General features: G+C 30.4%; 1 protein-coding gene across 1 annotated transcript; it reads right to left on the bottom strand.

Annotated features, from left to right (window-relative positions):
* Positions 1–7400: 7400 nt before the first annotated feature.
* LOC108347105 (probable sugar phosphate/phosphate translocator At3g11320) lies at positions 7401–10485 on the bottom strand. Its single transcript, XM_017586230.2, has 4 exons — positions 9716–10485; positions 8434–8537; positions 8067–8295; positions 7401–7799 (listed from the first exon to the last, which is right to left on the bottom strand). The coding sequence occupies exons 1-4, from the start codon at positions 10148–10150 to the stop codon at positions 7647–7649; spliced, it is 921 nt and encodes a 306-aa protein (XP_017441719.1). The 5' UTR covers positions 10151–10485; the 3' UTR covers positions 7401–7646.
* Positions 10486–19931: the final 9446 nt, after the last annotated feature.

Below are 19931 nucleotides of genomic sequence, written 5' to 3'. Positions count from 1 at the left end.
TTGAATTCGTGAAATGAATCTCAATAATTAGTTTTTCATAGATGAGGAAGAAATAATATAAGAAGAGAGAAGGAAATGAAAACGGAATTATGAAATTTGAAAGAAAAGGAAAGGAAATAATAATTTCTAAAACTAAAAATTAAAGAAATGAATTCCCTATATTTAATTAGAACCTATTTAGTCTATATATAAGTTCCCTTATGAGTTATATGTATGAGCTTAATTGTTTGTCCTAATTAGATCATAAACTCAATTACAAAAGTTCATACTAAAACAAGGAAAAATAAACCATAGATTTCTATAAAATAAAATACAAAAAATCTGTCTTAACTTCCAAATATAATAGAAAATAGAAAAAAAAAACTCTAAATTCAGCATTATGTTTGTTCATTTTGAATTCATGAAAAAAAAATCCAATACAATTAGAATAATAAAAAATAATGTCTTTATAAAAAGAATTATGATCAAAAGAGTAGAGAATTATCATATTAATTTCAAATACAAAATTAAGGAATTATGTATATTAAGTTCAATTTATTATAACTAAAAGAAAATTATTTACAAATTGAAGATGAAAAGTATTTTCATTATAAATGCATGCACAAAATATGTGCGGTGCGTCTTTCACGAATTAAAGATAATTCATAATTCAAGGAACCATATCATTGAAAGAAATGTATTTGGTAAAAGGATTTATTTACTTGAAATCATTATAAATAAAAGGGTTAAATATGTTTTTGGTCCCTTAACTTTCAGCGAAAATTAGAATTAGTCCCTCTTCAAAACTTTGGCCTAATTTAGTCCCCAAACTTTAGAAATGTGTGAATTTAATCCTTTTAACTGAATTCTGTTAGGTTTATTTGATGTTTCAAGTGCGTTTCATGATAGCATTTGAGTTGTTTACACTGTTTGACACATTTTTGCTTCAAAGTTTGGGGACTAAATTAGTCCAAAATTTTGAAGAGGGACTAATTCCAATTTTCGCTGAAAGTTAAGGGATCAAAAACATATTTAACCCTAAATAAAAAATAAAATTAGTTAAAGGTGAAAAATACAATTCATGTAAAATTAAAAAAAAAATATCAATCATATAAGCTCTATTTTATATAAAGGATACTTAAAAGGAAAATTTGTCTTTTGTAGCAAGATGTTATATCTCGACCAAATCAAATCAAGACTACATGTAAAAATTTTAAAAAATTACACTATTAAGGACATAAAAATTATTTCTCTTAAAGATTACATAACAAATAATCATCTCCATCAAGATCAATATAAACAAAAGAACTAGAAGATCAAATATCATGAATCTTTAATGTATACGATAATACTTTGATCGATAATCTTTATGTGTACTCAATTTGTTGTGGGAGTGTGAGAAACATGTGTTTCATTTACTTTGTAAGGTTATCCACTTGTGAGGAAGGCACATACTTATCCTTTCACTTAAAAGTTATCTTTCTTTAATAAAATATTCTTTGTGGTGTATCCAAAAGTGACAATTAAAATAATTAAGGTCTTGACCTTAGAGGAAAATTAAAAAGGAATAAAGATGAGTGATATATGTACTTATGGTAGCTAGGAGTGCCTTCCGTGCTCATTTGTAATCCACCTTTGATTAATGAAACTTATAATATTTTGACTTAAGGGAGAATTGGTTATAATCCAAAAGTTGTGGATATATTAGTATAAATATGATGTGTTGTTTTGTTGTGCTAGATAATATATGTTAGATTATCTAGCTAGATATGACAAAATGGCTTGAGGCTCTATTTAACTTTCCTTTTAGAATCTTCCTAATACTTTAAAAAAGTGTCTAAGTGAATTAAAAGATAAGGGTGTTTATAAATCTTTAGCCTCAACTCCTCACTAATATAGAACTTTTAGGTATATCAAAACAAACCCCCAGTTAAGGATAAAGGAATGGGAAAAAAGAGAGTTTAAAAAAGAATATTGACATGTAGTCAATCAAAAGGTTTATGAACTCTTAAAGGTTAATCTCATTACATAGATCACCTAAGCCATGTGACTTACTAATTACTCTTGGTAAAAAAATCAAATGATAAATGAAGAATGTGGATTAGGGATGACAATAGGTTGAGTCAAGTAATTAAAATATAAATTAAGTTTTAATTTTAATTAAATTTAACCTAATAAAAACTTACATTCTTAAAGTGGACTAGATGACCTACTTCTACAAGATTCCTCTCAACAAGGGAAAATTTGACATTCAAATGACCTTATATAATGGTCAATTGATGCATATTCGAGACATTTCAGACAATGAAGGCGACGTTGAAGATGTTGGAGAGGATGTCGTTGAATATGAAGTTGTTCTCAACCCTACCGATTAAAATGAGGCCAATGACGATACTTCTGATCCTCTTACAAGAAAGCTTCAATTTCTTTTGTTATTTTTGTTATACTTTTTGCGATTTGATCCGATGCAATCGGTAGAACTAGGTTTTTTTGTAAATCAATCGCTACTAGAATAACCTTTTGATAATATACAACTTCTATTCAAGCAATTCTAATAGTTTTAATTTCCATACTTGTGTTTATTTTTCTAATTTTTTCCTTTTCACGATCATTTCATTATAACCTTAGCGTAAATTATTCATAACTTAACATGTTTCATTAATAAGTGTTTAGTGAGGGTTCCTTCAGAACTTGTCCCTAATCGATCGATTTGCATAAAATCAATTGTAAATTCACTTAAGTGATCTTTAAACAACTTAGAGACGATCGTGTGGTAGGGATTCGATTAGAATTCTTCCTTAATTATTCATGTGCGCTTTCTTAGATGTTCATTAAATGAACTAAACAATCTTTAATGGTGAACATTTGGTAGGAATTTAGGTAGAACTCTTCCTTAACTAATTGTTTATTATACAGTATCGGTTCAGGTAGAACTCTTCCTTAATTTTTCGTGTGTGCTCTATTGGCAAGGGTTCAGGTAGAACTTTTCCTTAATCGATGAGCTACTAGGTGTGATAGGGGTTCAACGAGTGAACTCATCCTTTACTGACCGATTTGAGGAACTTCATTTGATAACCTATATCTGGTTCCTTAGGTTCAAGTAACCTCAGATCTTAACCCCTTCTCCAAAGAATCCTACAATCTGCTCGTTATAGGGGACAATTAAATCTTTAAAGATGTTTCTTATCCGAAATGTCTTCCAATAGAGGATGTTGATCAAACTGCCTTTGGTTGACCAATACCTTGCTAACTCCATGCTTGTCCAACTCGATCGAAATGACCATGGAGTCATCTTGATCGGGATCAAGAGGTTGGAAGTCTTCATCTATGAATGTGATTACAGGCATGTTTTGGACTTTTTCTTTCAACCAAATGGATCGTCTTGAGAGCGTGTACATGTCTTTTTCTCGCTAAATGAGACGAATCACCTCCTACAAAAAATACTTCTTCTCCTTAACGTGAGACTTCCTTCCATGACCAAGCTCTCTTGTGTGCTTTTCTTCTATTGTAACTACCACATGCAAGGTTTAATTAAGGCCTAAAACTAGCTGACTTATGACTATAAAATTAAAAAAAAACAAGAAAATTTTTTATTAATACAATTAATACAAGACTAATAAGAAAAAAAAAGTCAAATTCTAGTACTATACTATTCAAATTAGGAGAGACTCCTTTCTTTAAGGCGTCATCTACATCTAAATCTTAGCCATGGGCTTTGTGGTTGAATAGATTTCATCAAAACAAGTTTTTTCATGAATGATTTGTCAAGTCTTCATATGCATGAGAGACTTCTATTTATAGATGTCATAAAAGGAATTTTTTTTACCCCATATTTATGCATTCTCCTTGGTGTCAATGTTTTTCATGATATATAACACTTTTTGTTGATCCTTCATTAGTGTGCTTTTTTTTGTTATTGAAAGGGTATATTATATTTAAACAATTATGCTAATCGTATTAATTGTACTAAAATGAACTATGAAAACAAGTAAAAACACAAGAAAGAAGGATTGAATTGTGCTTTTAAAACTTTTTAACACTTTTTTGTAAATATTGTTTAACGAAAAATATTTAGACAATGATTTTAAATATATAAACCAATTAATGATAACTACATATGATAAAATGTATAGGATCAAAATTTAAGCTTTAACTTATTTTCTTATTTTATGAAATGTTTTCGTTAAACTTTTTCTCCCAATGTCTCTACTTAATTAGTGCATATAATAATAAGCAAATTAAACAAATTTTGTTTAGTTTGATCAGACAAACTACATCTTGATCGAGTTTCACTAAGTAGACTACTATTGTGAAGTGTAATATGAGTATTCTTTAGGCTCGTAACCACTTTTGGTTAACCCCTTTGAGTATTGATTGGACTCATAACTACTTATGACTAACTCTTTGTACAAGTCACTCTTAACTTAATGAAGTACTCTTTACTAAACCATTATTGGTTCAACTAGTATTCTTTCTTAAGTCACTCTTGGCTCAACCAAATGTTCTTTCCTAAGTCATTCCAAGCTTGATATGAGTATTATAAGACTCTTAATCATTCTTGGTTGAATTTCTTTAAGTATTCTTTCCACAAGCAGTTCCTTCCTGGTTTGCTATGAGTATTCTTTCGATTTTTAAGCACTTCTTATTGACTCGTTCAAGTATTATTTTCACAAGCCACTTCTTGCTTAAACAAGTATTGTTTCACAAGTCAATTTTGGTTTAAACAAATGTTATTTGAAGAGCAATCACTCTTGAATAATAACCGATTATTCTTTACCACATAGCCATTGTTGGCTAAGATGTAGAGAATTTATGTAAAGTGATCAATGATCAGTAAGTGTTTCACTAGGGAGGTTGATGATTTGAATATGTATGTAAAGTTGATGCTCTCCTCTACCTTATTGGTTGAACACGATCAATGTTCTCCTTTGAATCTTTTAATTGACTAGAGATTTAGGCAACTATTTTTCATTATATAATGTAGTTCTCTTTCTTCGTCATGTTGAATGAAATTATATTGATATTTGAAGAAAGTAGTTATTTTGAAATTGTTTCTGGCTATTGAGCAACATCAGCTCTTTTAAATGTATTTTCCTTCATTTTAAGAGCTTGATGGTGATAGATGCATTTAATGCACTCTATGAAGTAATAATTTTTTTTTTCTTTACACAACATCCAAATAATTGGATGTACTTATCTTCTTCTTAGGCAATGTTCATTTCCTTTATTCATCTTAAACTATAGTGTCATATGTAGTAGATAGTTCTTGAGAGTTGATATTGTTTTTGTTTAAGGATTTGGTGAATAATAATATCTTTAGCTATTTGTCCAAGAGACCTTCTAATGTGACTTAGAATAACCTTTTATGTATTCTCTTTTTGGTATGATGTTAGCTCACTTCTATGTTTGTAAATTTATGTGTTGTCAAATATAGAATAAAATATCATAGTGTTGTATCATTTGTTAAACAAAACATTTGTATCTTTCATGATTTCTTGTGCATTGAGTCACCATCTTCAAACAAAACATAATCATGTTTCCATACTTAGCTATTTTTAGCATTTAATCAAAATCACAAAGTGTTGGATTTTTCTCTATCATGAACATACATAGCTCAAAGAGTATATGTGTGTTATGTGTTAATATCTTCTTTGAAATTGGTGAATATGCTCTTTTAAACTGGTAAATATTATACTTGAGCGTCCAATATATTATTAAAGTCGTCAACCAGTTTGATGATAATTAATAAGACTTTTTTATATTTGTATTTACATGTAATTTAATCTTAGACTTAGATGTTTGATGGGTCTTCTCAAGATGTCCAAAAATGACAAAATTTCTATTTAGACTTGAAACAACTTAGCTTGTTTCATATAAAAACTTATAATGACCTTTTAACACATGAATACTTGTAACAATGTTAACAACATGTGTCGATTTAGGCAATATCACTATTAAAAAAACACACATTTTTTGTCGATTTTTTTTAAACATTTTTCACAAAAATACTTACGAACTTTATAATTTTGTAGGAAATAATTATCTATGAAAGAAATATTTGTTAATTAAAACAGTTAGGAAAAAAAAATCTTTTCTTATAAAATTTTATAACAAATTCGCAAGAAAAATTCCATTATAAAATTTTTTAGTAGTGTATCAACTCATACTCATTATACTCATTGTTTTTTACATATTGTTGTTTTAATTCCTGACTAACATTAACATTTAAGAGATTTTTTAGTGAACTTTCATTAGATTAGATGCTCATATATCATCTTTCAAAAACCTATTTCTTAGAAATCCAATAAGGAGATATTCCACTTTATAAAACACACATCCTCTCATTTTAATCACAATAACGTGTGTTTTATAGAAAAGGTCACTTTTAAATAAATTTCCCTTTCTTTATAATTTTGACTTATAAATAATTTTAATGAGACATTAATATTATAAATATTTTTAAATTAAATTGTAATTGTTAGTTTCCCTTAAAAAATAAGTTTAATAAACATTTTTGTGATCAGAATCATTTTTTTTTTATAAACAATTATTATATATGTTAATTTGAATTCTAACTAGATTTTGTTTCTTCTAAAAAATGATTGTTTTTTACATTGGAAATGTTCTTTTTAAACTAAAAGATATTAATATTTTATTCTGAGGATATATTATGCATCATAACACTGATTTTTAGAATATTTTAAAGCATTTATTCTTATCTTTGTTATTCGTTAGCCAATACTCTTAATACACTTCTCTTATTCCAAAAACAATTACAGTAATTTTCTTTAAATTAACTAATAATTCTCACTTTTTAACGAAACACTATCTTGCATTTCTAATTATTTATTTAAACTGAAGTTATTTTAATAAAATTATTTAAGCATATGACATCAATACAAATAGATAGAGATACACTTAAATTATGATAGCAGTTTCCACTTATTGAAATAAATAATAAATAATAATTTAGTTCTTTAATAAATAATTTTTCAGTAGTCTAATAACTATTTTTTATAGATAAATAAAAATAAATAATTATTTTTATACAGAAATTTATTATGAATTTACATTTCTACATTTTAGTAATTATTTTTTATTATAGTAATAGTCATATAAAAAATATGACTACATTCATTGTATTTTATTATCATAAAAAAATGTGTCCACACGAATGGGACAAGGCCTATCTTTTTACTGGTATTCATTATTATTTTTATTTGTGAGAAGCATTTTAAACTACCGTTTTTTTGTTACAAAACTACAGAAGAAAGTATTGTTAACATTTGCCTAAAATTTAGAAAGTAGAATATAAGTATAAAACTTGCATATCATGTATGTGATTGGATACTCCCTGGCTACATTATTGGAGTTCCTTTCTAAAATGTTGTGAAAGGGAAATTGCAGTGTTTGAAGGAATAAAAACAAAACAAAGTAAAAATGTCTAACTAGCATGAATCTCAATTCCACATAAAAATGTTTATAGGGAGTGTGACTACTCACTCCCTCAAAGCTTGCAATGAATGAAATATGGAGTGAAAAAAAGATAAAAATTGTGTTCATGTGTATTAAAATGGTTGCTGCAAGCTCATCATTATATACATAACTTCTTGGTCCTCTAGCTTGTGGTAAATCACACTCTGCTTTTAGTAATGTAGTTAAATTTTCTAACTTTTGCCATACCTCTTCTTGGTTTCACTGTACAATATAACTCCAATGACAGTGAGTGCATACCCAAACATCCCCATCATTGAAATGGGGTTTTTGAATATCAAAATTGAGATCACCACAGCAACTGCTCCCTTTGCATTTCCCAATACCTGGAAAGATTCAATAGTGTCATTTAGATTCACTATATGACACTGATAGAGTGGTTCATTTCCAAATACCAAGAAAACTAGAAGTTAAATTCTTGTGGTCCATTCAAATACAGAGCAATGAAACGTTTTCAGAAGGATGATCAACAAATGTCGTTGGCTTCATTTTAGAATTTAGTATGTGAAATGCAGGTAATATGTTGAAAGGAGTTCTTAATTTGTCAAGTTATTTCATTTAGAAAAATTTAGGATTGTGGCATTAGGACATACCTGAAGGGTTAGTGCACTAGTATGTTTCGTCACCAAAAAGTTAGTCAGGTTCACAAAATATGCAAGAGAAGAACTGAGAAGCAGATACCAAAAAATTCTGATATCCTTTCTGGCAAGATCTATTGTGATTCCAACCACATTTCCCTCCATAAACAATGTTGCAGGAAGTAAGACCATCACTGCTATAGGAGCCATGTAAAGCAGCAGGTTCATAGAATTCAACTTTTCTCTGCAAATCATCAAAGTTATCTTTATGTTGGTTTACAACAGAAGTATAGAACAGTAGCAGTCGGAGCAATTCAGAATCTAGAAGTTCCTTGTATCAATCATCTTGCGAAAATAAGACAAAAATAGATAAAATCATTACCCCTCTGAGGATAACAAAATATCCTGAAGCACTGATTTGAATGCTCTGGCAGCAGTCGATGAAACACAGATTACAAATCCAAACAGATGAAAACTTGGTTCACCCTGCAAGATAAGTGTTAAATGTGAGATTGGGGGAAAACAAATTGATTCCTGGAGAAATTAGAAAACAAGTCATGTTAGCAAATGTTTTGATGCGATGGTTTGGAAGAACATTAGAATAGTTAAGATTAAGAAATAAGAAGAAAATAGTGGCTTGAAGAAATTGATGTAGGAAAAAGGGGTAAATATGGACTGTCACTCATGAAACATTCGTTCTTATTGTAATACTGAGCTCAAGGTGTTTGCTAAGCCTGCATTCGCTCGAATCCCCCGGAAACGGCAACTAAGAATTTCACCCTCATTGTACTGACTTCAGGGTTAGGTACCCTTTATTTTTGCAGTTTCATAGAAGTGATTTTAAACCATTGAATGTGAAGGAAATGCGTCCTTAAAATAATCTTAACAACAAAACCAATTGATCACTCTGGTTAATTATGCAAGCAAATTCATAGACAAAATATTTGAAATAAGCTCAATTCTGACAAGGTGGCCGTTCTAAATATAATTCTCAAATATCTAAACTTGTCAAAACAAAAAATGTCAGGAATGAATTTCGCATCATAACGTAAATTAATAAAGCAAATGTTACACTTTAACAAGGAATGGCTTTCTCCTTATTTCTTTTTATTTCTCTTTGATAGAATATATTTAACTTTCTTTTATTTCTCAAATATCAAGAGTTTTCGAGAATTTTTCTATTATATTTTCACTTTAAAAAACGCTCAAATTCTTCTAATTTATTCGGTACACAGCAAGACAAATCGAAGAGTCTTTTAGTCAATAACTTTTCAACTCAATAAATTGAAAAAGTTGTTATCCTGGTATACAGTAACTAATGAAGAACGCGAAAATTTCTCCATTACAGTATTTAAGCTCTTAAATTTCTCAAATCAAACTTATACATATATGCACACTTCACAAAACAAATAGAAATTCACTCTATTTTACTTTCAAATGTAAACCGTCTCCAAATTTCTCTTACACCAAAATGTATACTTTTATCCCCTTTCTGAAACTCAATTTTTATTTCTATTATCTTTTGTTATTATGACACAATATCCCTGAATTTAACGGAGTAAATTAACAAAAACTTTGAATTAACTGTTTCTGTGTATTGTAAAAGTTTTGAATCAAATTCAAAATCCAAAACAAAAGAATAATCCAAGAGGAAAATTGATTACCCCGCTGGCAATGATGACTCCTGTGACAACAGGCAAGAGTGTGGCATACGTCACCCAGGCCTCTCTCTTGCTGGTGACGGCGTAGGCGAAAACGGCGGTGAAGAAGGGGGTGGTGGCGCCGATGGCCTGGTTAAACGACACCGGAATGAACCTGAGCGAAACGTTGCCGCAGACGACGGAGAAGGAGAAAACGACGCTGAGCGCGACGATCTTCCAGAATTGCGCCTGCGAGCGCAGGCTCTGCAACGGAACCATGTCCGTTACGGAAATAACGTAGCTGAGAAGCGAACACAGGAGCATGTGACACGTGGTGAGGAAAACCGGGAACCGGAAGCCGTAGTTGGTGAGCAAGTACTTGTTGAGAAGGAGCACACCGATGTTGGAACTGTACCAGGCGGTCACCACTCCAATGGTTGCCCACGGAATTTGGTTCATCCTTCAGTCAATTCCCGGTGGGCTATAAACTGCAAAACGGTTTTTGATTTTTTGTTCTACGAAAATTTTTGGAGAAACGGGGTTTTGCGATTGGAGAACACTGGCGGTAGTGTAACGTGTTGGTAATTAAGAAGAAGGAGAAAGGTGATTGTTGGAAGGTGCAGCGTTCATGCCAAGTGCATGCAGAAAATGGGATTATTCATAATGCTGAGGGTGGTTTCGTCATTTTGGTGGGTTCACATTCGTTTTCAGAGCTCCCGAATTGACACTGAACTTGCCATTTGGTGTGAAGTTCTCAGAGGTCTTATTATGAAGATTTGTGCCATCAAACTTATTGGATGAAGCGCATTAGGGAAAAGGCATAAAAGGATGCAAACATTCTTTTAAAATTATGAATATTATAGTAAAAATATTTACTACAACTTAATTGTCCATTTTGGTAATAGGAAAACAACGGCAGCAAAATGTACTTTGCCGGCTCTTATACATTGTATAATGAACTATTTTTTGGAATTAAATTACTCTTTTATAAAAAAATAAAGTAGATGAAAAAAACTTGTGTTTCGTGTATTTAAAGTTGTCCTGCAAATGGGATGATATTTCATTATCCAAAGTAAGTTATTCATTCTCTCTTTTCCTTCTCTAAGTATAACATCCCAAAAATACAGTATAAAAAATATATAAGGGAATAATAACATGTTAATAATATTTTAGATCAGTCTTACAAAAGATGAGACGTACGCTTATGGCCGAACGACCTTACAGAAGACGTATCAAACGGTCATACAAAAGAAGAAAACAACAGATGACCGAACGGTTATCACACAAAGAAACTAACTACTGACCGAACAACTCTACTGTTCGGTCTTAACTTCTACCTCGATCAAACTTTCTTCTTCCAGCGCCTCTTCCAACAAAGCTTCTCCTTTTGTTCACATCCACACGGATGATCATTGCAACAGAAGGACAACCACCGAACGTACAAAATGGACAAGACAGGAAATAGGATAAGCTTATGTAATTTAATTCAATTATCAACATATATCTCACTCAATCAATTTAAACAAGATAACTCATTAACTCTTTCATGCAAAACCTAATACTAGACTCTAACTGTCCGGACTGTATGAATTCTGTGTAGCTACGACGTTCGTGCACCCGGGTGATGTAGTAATTGGGATACCCTCAACAGCTGCTACCTGATGTTAGTCCGTTCCGTCCAAATTAACCATAAGGACGAGGACCTCCTGCCATTCCCACACATGACTTACCCTTCTCTACGTGAGAAACGAGTAATCACGGAATATCAAGATGAACCGCCAGCTTAGCATGTCCACATTCATACTTTACCATTCCAATATCAAATCATGAGATATTCCTCCCCGAAACACTCTTCCATAACCAAAGTCATTTCATCCATATCGTATTCTATCATCTTTCATTATTAAAACCTCAACTGAACCAATTTGAATAATGATCCCTTAGGATACCAAATACCGCACGTTAGTTTTTAATCCAAAACAAGACCGAACACTTGGAGTGAGATCGAGATGTCTCCAACTCAAACATAATCAAATTGCGAGAGTTACTCACTAGTTGTGAAAAGGACCGAATATAATAATACTTCTCAGAGACTAATATAATCGAATGTTGTTTACCAAGTGAGCCAATTTAATGAACTGACTCTTGAGAGTTCAAACCGAACACCGTAAAGCCTAGGCCGAGTACTAGGACTCTAGGCCGAAACCAATTGAGACAGGTACTGTAGGATACCAAATAATAGTACTTGACGGAATCATATGAAGAAACCGATCGCCAATAAATACTTAGGTTCTTAATGAGCTAAACCTCAAGGAAACCAAATGTCAATTGAAGACTGAGCACTGTAGAGAGCGAACTCTATGGAGTTTAGACGAACGCTCTTATTATAAAGATAGATTACGAAAATGAGAACGAGCGCCTTGTGTAAGACCGAGCACTACTTAGTATGAGCGCTTGGTGTAAGACCGAACAATACTAAACTTATAGAAGAAAGACTTGATAAATATAATAAAATACCATTTAAATAGTGTTCACGAACGAACGAAATATACAAATACATATAGATATACTTAAGTTTACCATCAAACACCAAGGAACGAATATCCTTGGTTGAACGCTTATATACAAATATTACAGAACGAAGACGCTCGGTCCTCAACTGGAATTCTTTCCAAATGAAAGAATCCAGTTCAAACCGAGTCCACAGGAAAACCCAACGGTCAAAGATCTTCAGTGACGAACATAAATTTTCACATAAAACTCTAGACTTAGAATTCATAATCTTATCAATACATTTCTCAACATCTATCTTCATACATTCATACATCCATATCATAGTAAATATTCAGACTTCATACAGTCAAAACATATCAACAATCATACTTCATATTCATTCAGAAATCAACGAACGTACATCCATTCAAAACAAGAATCTTAATCAAATTATATAAGTTTCTCTTACCTCTAAGCGTGACCGAACGTTCACAGTTTAGAATACAGGGTCACCTTTACCAGAGACCTTAGTGTTCTACAGCCACGCCTTAAGAAACTAAACCAAACAGAAATCCATAAACTCTGAGAACAAGATGATTGACTCATGCAACCCATAAACTAGGTTTGCATGTACCAGGAAACCAACCGGCTGAATGAAGAGAGAACTTACCAACTTAGAACTCAGAACTGATCGGTTCAAACGAACGTCCTCGACGCCAAAAATGCTCAGGTGTGGTCTGTTTGATAATTGGAAGAAGAAAAGAGTGAGATTTTGTAGAGAGAAGTAAGAGCTTTTTAGAGAGAAGGAGGAGAAAAATGGAGTTTCAGAAGATTGAAGAAGATGGTTGCATGTAGAGAGTGGCGTGAATTTTGAAAAACTTAGTTTCACTTCTACCCTCCAAAACCGAACGGCCACTCGACTACTCACACCTGTCTTCCACTTTCTGATTTCCAGTTTCCCTTGCTCGACATTTGTCTTCCACTCAAATTAGGATTTTTAATGTGTTTTTAATGGTTCTGACACCAAGTCGTATGAAAAGTACATGTCAAACATATATTTATAAATATTAAAATGAGCTTATCCTTATGCTTAACATATTACAATTATTATTCTTCTTAACGGTCAATCAATTACTACTATTATTATTGATTATCCTGTACCTTAATTACAGTCTTTATCAATCTCTTACTGAATTGTTAATTGTTTATCCGGCCATTCCATTAGCATGAGGGGTATCCATACAATACAACTTGTTTAAAATAATTTAATCAAAATAAGTTCAATAACCGGCCATGATAAGAGAGATTTATTTTGGAAATTGAAATGTTATTTAACTGTTTGAGTCCTGGTTATTTTGTAACTGAACTTTAAATTTTAGCATGTTTTGATTACTTTTCAAGAAAATAAACGTAGGGATTTTATTGTTTATAGAGTATATCTGAATTGTGAAGGAGTCACATCATTAGAAATGTATGCGTGGAGAACAAAGAAACATTTTAGCTAATACCACAATTCCAATAAGATTCTGACAAGAAAGTGGAGGAGGTACTTAAATTGCCGGCTTGAAGTTAATCACAAGAACATTTGGTTCAATCTATGTATATGTATGCATGCACCTTTAAGGCACTTCCAGTATATGATTGTTGATTAATATATTTTTTAAGCCAATTATGTTTTCCCTCCTAAATTTAAATATTTTTAAGTAAATAAAAAATATTTATATTTTTTAATTAAATATATGTCGATTAATATTTTTTAATTGAATAATCTAATTATTATTTAATTATGTTATTTTACTTTTTTTTCACATGTTAAAAAGTTGAGGTTTTATAATCAATATAAAATAATATTCTAGATAAATAATATAAATTGATGAATGAATTTTGTTGTTTTAATTGAAAACATTTTGAGTAATAAAATCATCACTTATTTTTTAATGATTTTTATATTATCACTTATGCTAATTAAAAAATCACTCTTGTGATCAATATTATTATTATTTACTGTTGTTATCATATTTAATAATTTCGCTATGATTTAAATATTTTTCATTTCAGGTTCTCGATATTTGTTTTCTACCTTTTTAGGTTGTTTTGAAATTTTTTTATCCTTTCGAAACTATTAATGAGCGTTTTTAAGTTGTTTTCCTTATCTAAATGTGTGTATTAAGATGTCTTAAATGTCACTTTTGATGACTTGTTTGGTTGATTATGATTTTTTGAATTATAATTAGTGAACTTATTTGATGTTAGTCAATGTAAAATGAATGGATTTGTATATGATTTACATGTGAATGAAAATTATGCATATGAATATTGTAATGAAAAATTTATGAATGAAGTGAATGGTTAATGGACGTAATTTTCATGACTCGTGGAGAGGTTACATGGTTGTGTCTGTGTTATTGTTGTATGAATGTATGGAGCTTCGGACTGTTGGTCTATTTCGGCACTCTAATTCATTCATTCTCAATTAGAGAGAGGTGAGTCACGTAGTGAGAGTAGAGGGAGGTTCTTGTCTATAGGCTTTGATCATGGCCCTAGGCAACTGAAATTGACTAACCTTGTATGGTAGTTTGGTTTCAGCCAACAATTTACCATTACAAGTGAACAGACCACCAATAGTTTGACATTCATACTTAATCCGGATGAGTATTGTCTAGGTTATGGCATGCTTAGGATGATTGGTTTGTTATAGATTAGTTTTTAATTTAATGTTTGAATTTATTAATATAATATATATGAATTGTCTTGTTTATCTAGCTTACCCTTCTTGTTTGTGCTTTGTTATATGTTCTTGTACTACTTTTTGGCTATGATTATCTGGTGGGTGTGAGTAGAGGGCGAAGAGATGTTTGTGGAGCATACCCTAGAGGAAGGACCAACAAATACTTAGTTGCTTTCGTTTGTATGAATGTATATAATTTTGGTTTAGACGTTGGGTTGATATAAATTTTTTATTATGGTTATCATGATGACTATATTTAACTTTATATTTCTTGTTTGTCGATTGTTCTTGCTTTATGTGGTGATTAACATTTATTATTAAGAAAAAGTGACTATAATAATCATTAATAATAAAACTATACTTATTATTAAAGATTAAAGGTATTTTCAATAAAAATAATAAAAATCACTTATCTAAATTTTTCATATACTTAAAACAATTTATTTTTATTATATTTATTATTCTGCTTGGTTATGTAAATTTAATATTTTGATTGTGTAAAAATTTTTCGAGTTGTAAACAATGTTTACAAGTTAAATAGTTGAATTCTTCTCTCTTTACCTCTAGAGTCTCGTCTTGCACTACTAACTTTTTCTTTAATTCTTCTTTTGCTCTTCAGAAATAATATGAATTTTTGACTAGTTAAAAGATTGTTCTTCTGTCTTTTAATTTAAAATTGTGAAACCCTAACACCCCACTTCCACTCTTTCTTCTCTCCTCCTGCTCCTTCATTGCCTCCATTCTCTTGTTTCTCTTCCACAACCTCCTTAGTTTCGTTCCTCCCTCATTCTTCTTTGTGAACTTGGTTGTGATTTGGTGGTGTTGATCACGTGTTGGTGGTGTTGGTTGCCGGTTTCCATTCTTCTTGATTCGTTGTTGTATTCGTCTTCGCGCCACTGACGTAAGTTCGTTGTCCTTCATTCTTAGCTTGCTTCGTTCTTAGTGTTGAGATTGTACTAGGTCATGGTTGTTGATGATTATGAAGTACTTGAAAAATATTATAAGGGGGGTTAAACAATATTAATGGAAAAATATTTTCGCAACCATTCTGATATAGCACGTTCATCGAGTATGAGATTTATCAAATTGTTGTTAAACGCTCGACTTCAAGTGATTGGAAACGATAACTTTTTTTCACATGTTATTCAGAATAAATACTACAGAGTTTGTAAGAACTTCCATAGTTAAAGAACAACCGTTTAGTATGAGAAGATTCTTGTTTTGTAAAACTAAAGTGCAACTACAAGTTTTATGAGAGAAAAGTTTAGGCAAAGGTAAATAATAAACGCACAGATATTTTTATATTGGTTCACTACAACTGAGCTACGTCCAGTCTTCTTTATTCACAAAGGGTTTCACTATAATCTTCAACAAGATTACAAAATTGAGTATTCTCACAACTCTTGGTATCCTTGGTCAGCGAATAACCTTATGTTACCTTAGACCAGTTAAGTATCGCATCACTATTGGTATCCCTAGTCAGCGAATAATCTTCTGTTATCCTAGACTAGTTAAGTATTCGCACCACTTCTAGTACTAGACAATCTTGGTATCCTTTGGTATGCTACCTAGATTTCCTTAACTCCTTAGAGTTTCAACAAGTGTTTTAATTTTTTTCAGAATTGCAATCAATGATATTATCTTTTGATATTTATTGATGTAGTTAAATAAGGTAATTATTTAACAATAGAAAAAATATCTTATGATATATTTTTCTCAAATTATTTTAATCATAAACATTTATCAATTATCAACACCCTTTTAGTAGAAAAAAATAGAGAAAACTGCAAGATCCAATTTTTGTTGCATCTTCCCTTCTTTTGGCTTAGCCAAATTTCTTCACTTTTTCATGCTATACTTGGATTGACTCCTTTTGTGTTGATTATTTGTTAATCTTGGATTTATCTTTAAGGTCTTATGAAACTTTAACCAATTTAATTCCACACCTCAATAAGCTCAACTTAGCTGCAACTTCACTAACACACGTCAAAATATCCAAAAATTAATTATGCAACTAAAAAGTTATTTTTAACATGTTTTTGTATCTCATGCTAATTAAACCCAATTATGATAAATCTTAACTAAAATATTCTATTAAAGTACGAAAACCAATTAAGAATTCAATATTAAAAGCTAAATTCTCTCATCACAACCCCACACTTATCCTTTTGAACTCTTGGGCAAAACTTAGTAATTTCAAAACTTTATTCCGGATCAATATTCATATCACCATTAAGCCAAATGAAAAGAACTTCACTGGAAACTAATCAAATTTCTAAATCAAGTTTCCATGAATCATGCGAACGGGAAAACTCTATTTTAAACATGAGTTAATCTTTTGAATTTATCAAGAAATCAAGTATGAAAGAGATCACTCAAGTTAAAATGTATATTCATTCATCAATGCTTTCTTAAGTGTTTAGGCTTGTGTTTGCACTCAAAATACTCATGTATGTAAACACTATCATAACATAGCAAGATTCTAATATTCACATACTTAGGAAAACATGCATTCAAAGACCATGAGGACTTTTCAAAGGTTGTAATGTGGCCAAGGGAAAGGTAGGAAAAATTTAGGATACCAAGGCTTAAAAATTTTGGATAGAAAGAATTAAGGAGCAAAGATTTTGTAAAACAAATATATCACTTTCCTTGTTCACTTTATGAGAAAACAATTATCCTTCTTTTTCTACATTTTGTTTCCCACTTTTACTTTTTCTTTGTTTTGCTTCCTTTCACCCTCTTTTTTCCGTGAAACTCTTTTCTTACTTTTGCCATTTTTATTATTTTGTGGGTGAGGTACTCACCCACACACTTTATTCATCACTCATTCCTAACACATATTAGCTCCTTCTTTCATCCTAAGATAAGGGATAATGTGGTATTTTTCTTTTGAAGGTTTTGTAGTGGCTTAAAACAAGAAAAAGAGGTTTAAGGCTCAAAGGGGCTACCAATGGATTAATATCAGGATGGTCTTACTTGACAAGGTAACTAAAAATAAGAAATGTATCAATCATATCTAATAGTTCATATCTACCTAAGTTGCAAAACAAAATAATTAAGCTAAATATTATAGTATAAACCAAACATGAGCAAGTCACGCAAGAAAAATATAAATGACACACGATGGTCCATCCATCACAATTAGGCTCAAAACTCACAAGGATAAAACTCTTTCACAAAAGATTCAACCAAGTAATTCTCAAATCAACTTAAGTAATAATGTATAGTTATGAATCAATTAGGCTAACTTCTAATCAATTCGACAATCCATTCAACATAAAACATGACTACTATTTCAATATTATAATAGTTCTAGTTACTAAATCAAATCCTAAAATCCAATGTTAATATGTTTTATTGAAAACAATAAAACATTTTTGGGTGAATTTCTTATGAGATATATCGTGTAAAAGTTTCACCAAAAAGAAAGTCAATACTTTCACAATTTTCTCAAAAAGAAATCACAATTTTTTATGGGAATAAAATAAAAAATAAAAAACAAAAAACAAAAAATTCCTAATTAATATTCGTTTCTCCCTCACTTATTTCAAAAATTATCTTTTATAGACTTATTTTGGGGCCGAGAAAGGAAACTTTTGAAACTTTTGGCTCAATTTGGCCATATCTCAAAATTTATTTTCTTTAATTTTATGAAGTACAAGTCACTATGTACAATTTTATTAATTTTTAAATTTTCATTTTTAATAAAAACAAATATTTTTAAAATTTTAATAAATTTTTTTAATTTATGCTAAAAACAAAAAATAAACATGCATGAAATTTAAATTTTTCATTAGCAATGATATCAAATGAATTTAAATCTAACTTGTTTTCCTGTTTCAGCAACCTTTCTTTTTCTTCCGCATCTAAGTTAATGAATCACCATTGAATATTAATTTTCATTGTTCACATCCACAAACTTGATGCATGGAGAATGTGGCTTGAACTCAATTTTAGCATAATCAAGTGCATTAAGATGATAAATAGGATTATCAATATTCCTCATAATCTCATCTTGTGAGCAAAAATCTATACTTGAAGTACTTTACTCTATTGCTTCATCATTAACAAATTCAACAACACCGTTAGTAAAATTTGTATGTCCATAAGTAGACATATTGACATGATGTGATTCTATAATTGGTTGTTGTTTTGATCTTTTAGCAAAATTAGTTTCCACTCTGTCCAACCTCTATTCAATTCCTTAATCATTTTCTTCAATTCAATATTCTCAACTCATATCTTCAAAAGAATTTGAAACTCGGGATCATTTACTTGACGTGTAGTTAACTTACTTATATCAAGTGCAGTAGTAGATGTGACAATTTGTTGTTGATAGCCATATGAATCATGTGGTTGTTGTGGATATTAATCATAATTCATTTGAAAATCACATTGTTGATTATTTTTATATGAAAAATTATTTTGTATTTTTGAAAGAGGTTTTCTGAAAAGAAATAAGTTAAAAGCTTGTTCAGTAGACTTCCAAGAAAGAGAGGTGTCTCAATGGATAACTTAAGTACCTTATCTTTCCTAGCCAAAGTATTCCCAACTAGTTCTACAAATTTTGCAACAAAATTCCTCAAACAAAAATTATGAAAAAAAAATTACTAAAATAAAATAACTAAAGAAAATAAAATAAAATAAAAAATAGAGAAAAATAAAATATTAGCGATAAAAAAAAATAATAACCGAAATGATAAAAATTCTAACCGTGTTCTCCGAAAATGACTTCAAATTTGATAACGTTGTTGTTGACGCGATCAAATTAATATTACTAAACTATAACAACTTCAGTATTGCTAAGATAGTAGCCAACAAAATAGAAAGGGCAAATTCAACTCTAAGTCGTCTCCCAACAAACACAAAATTGATTCTTAACAAATTATATCTTATAAAAACTATACAAAATGGTTAGTGAAATAATGAAGAAGATAAAGATAAAGAAAACTTTAAAGAATGAAGTAACAAAAGATGGAAAGAAAGAAATTTATAAAGAGATTTAAAAAGATAAAA

Source organism: Vigna angularis, chromosome 9, assembly GCF_016808095.1.
Source record: "Vigna angularis cultivar LongXiaoDou No.4 chromosome 9, ASM1680809v1, whole genome shotgun sequence".
Classification (NCBI taxonomy): domain Eukaryota; kingdom Viridiplantae; phylum Streptophyta; class Magnoliopsida; order Fabales; family Fabaceae; genus Vigna; species Vigna angularis.
Note: the sequence above shows the minus strand (reverse complement) of the source record. Positions and strands in the feature narration are given on the sequence as shown.

Coding starts and splice junctions, on each gene's coding strand:
- LOC108347105 (XM_017586230.2), bottom strand. CDS start 10,150: ATGAACCAAATTCCGTGGGCAACCATTGGAGTGGTGACCGCCTGGTAC. Junction 8,296..8,433: donor ATTTTGTTATCCTCAGAGGG/GTAATGATTTTA, acceptor GATGATTTGCAG/AGAAAAGTTGAATTCTATGA. Junction 7,800..8,066: donor CTAGTGCACTAACCCTTCAG/GTATGTCCTAAT, acceptor GAATCTTTCCAG/GTATTGGGAAATGCAAAGGG.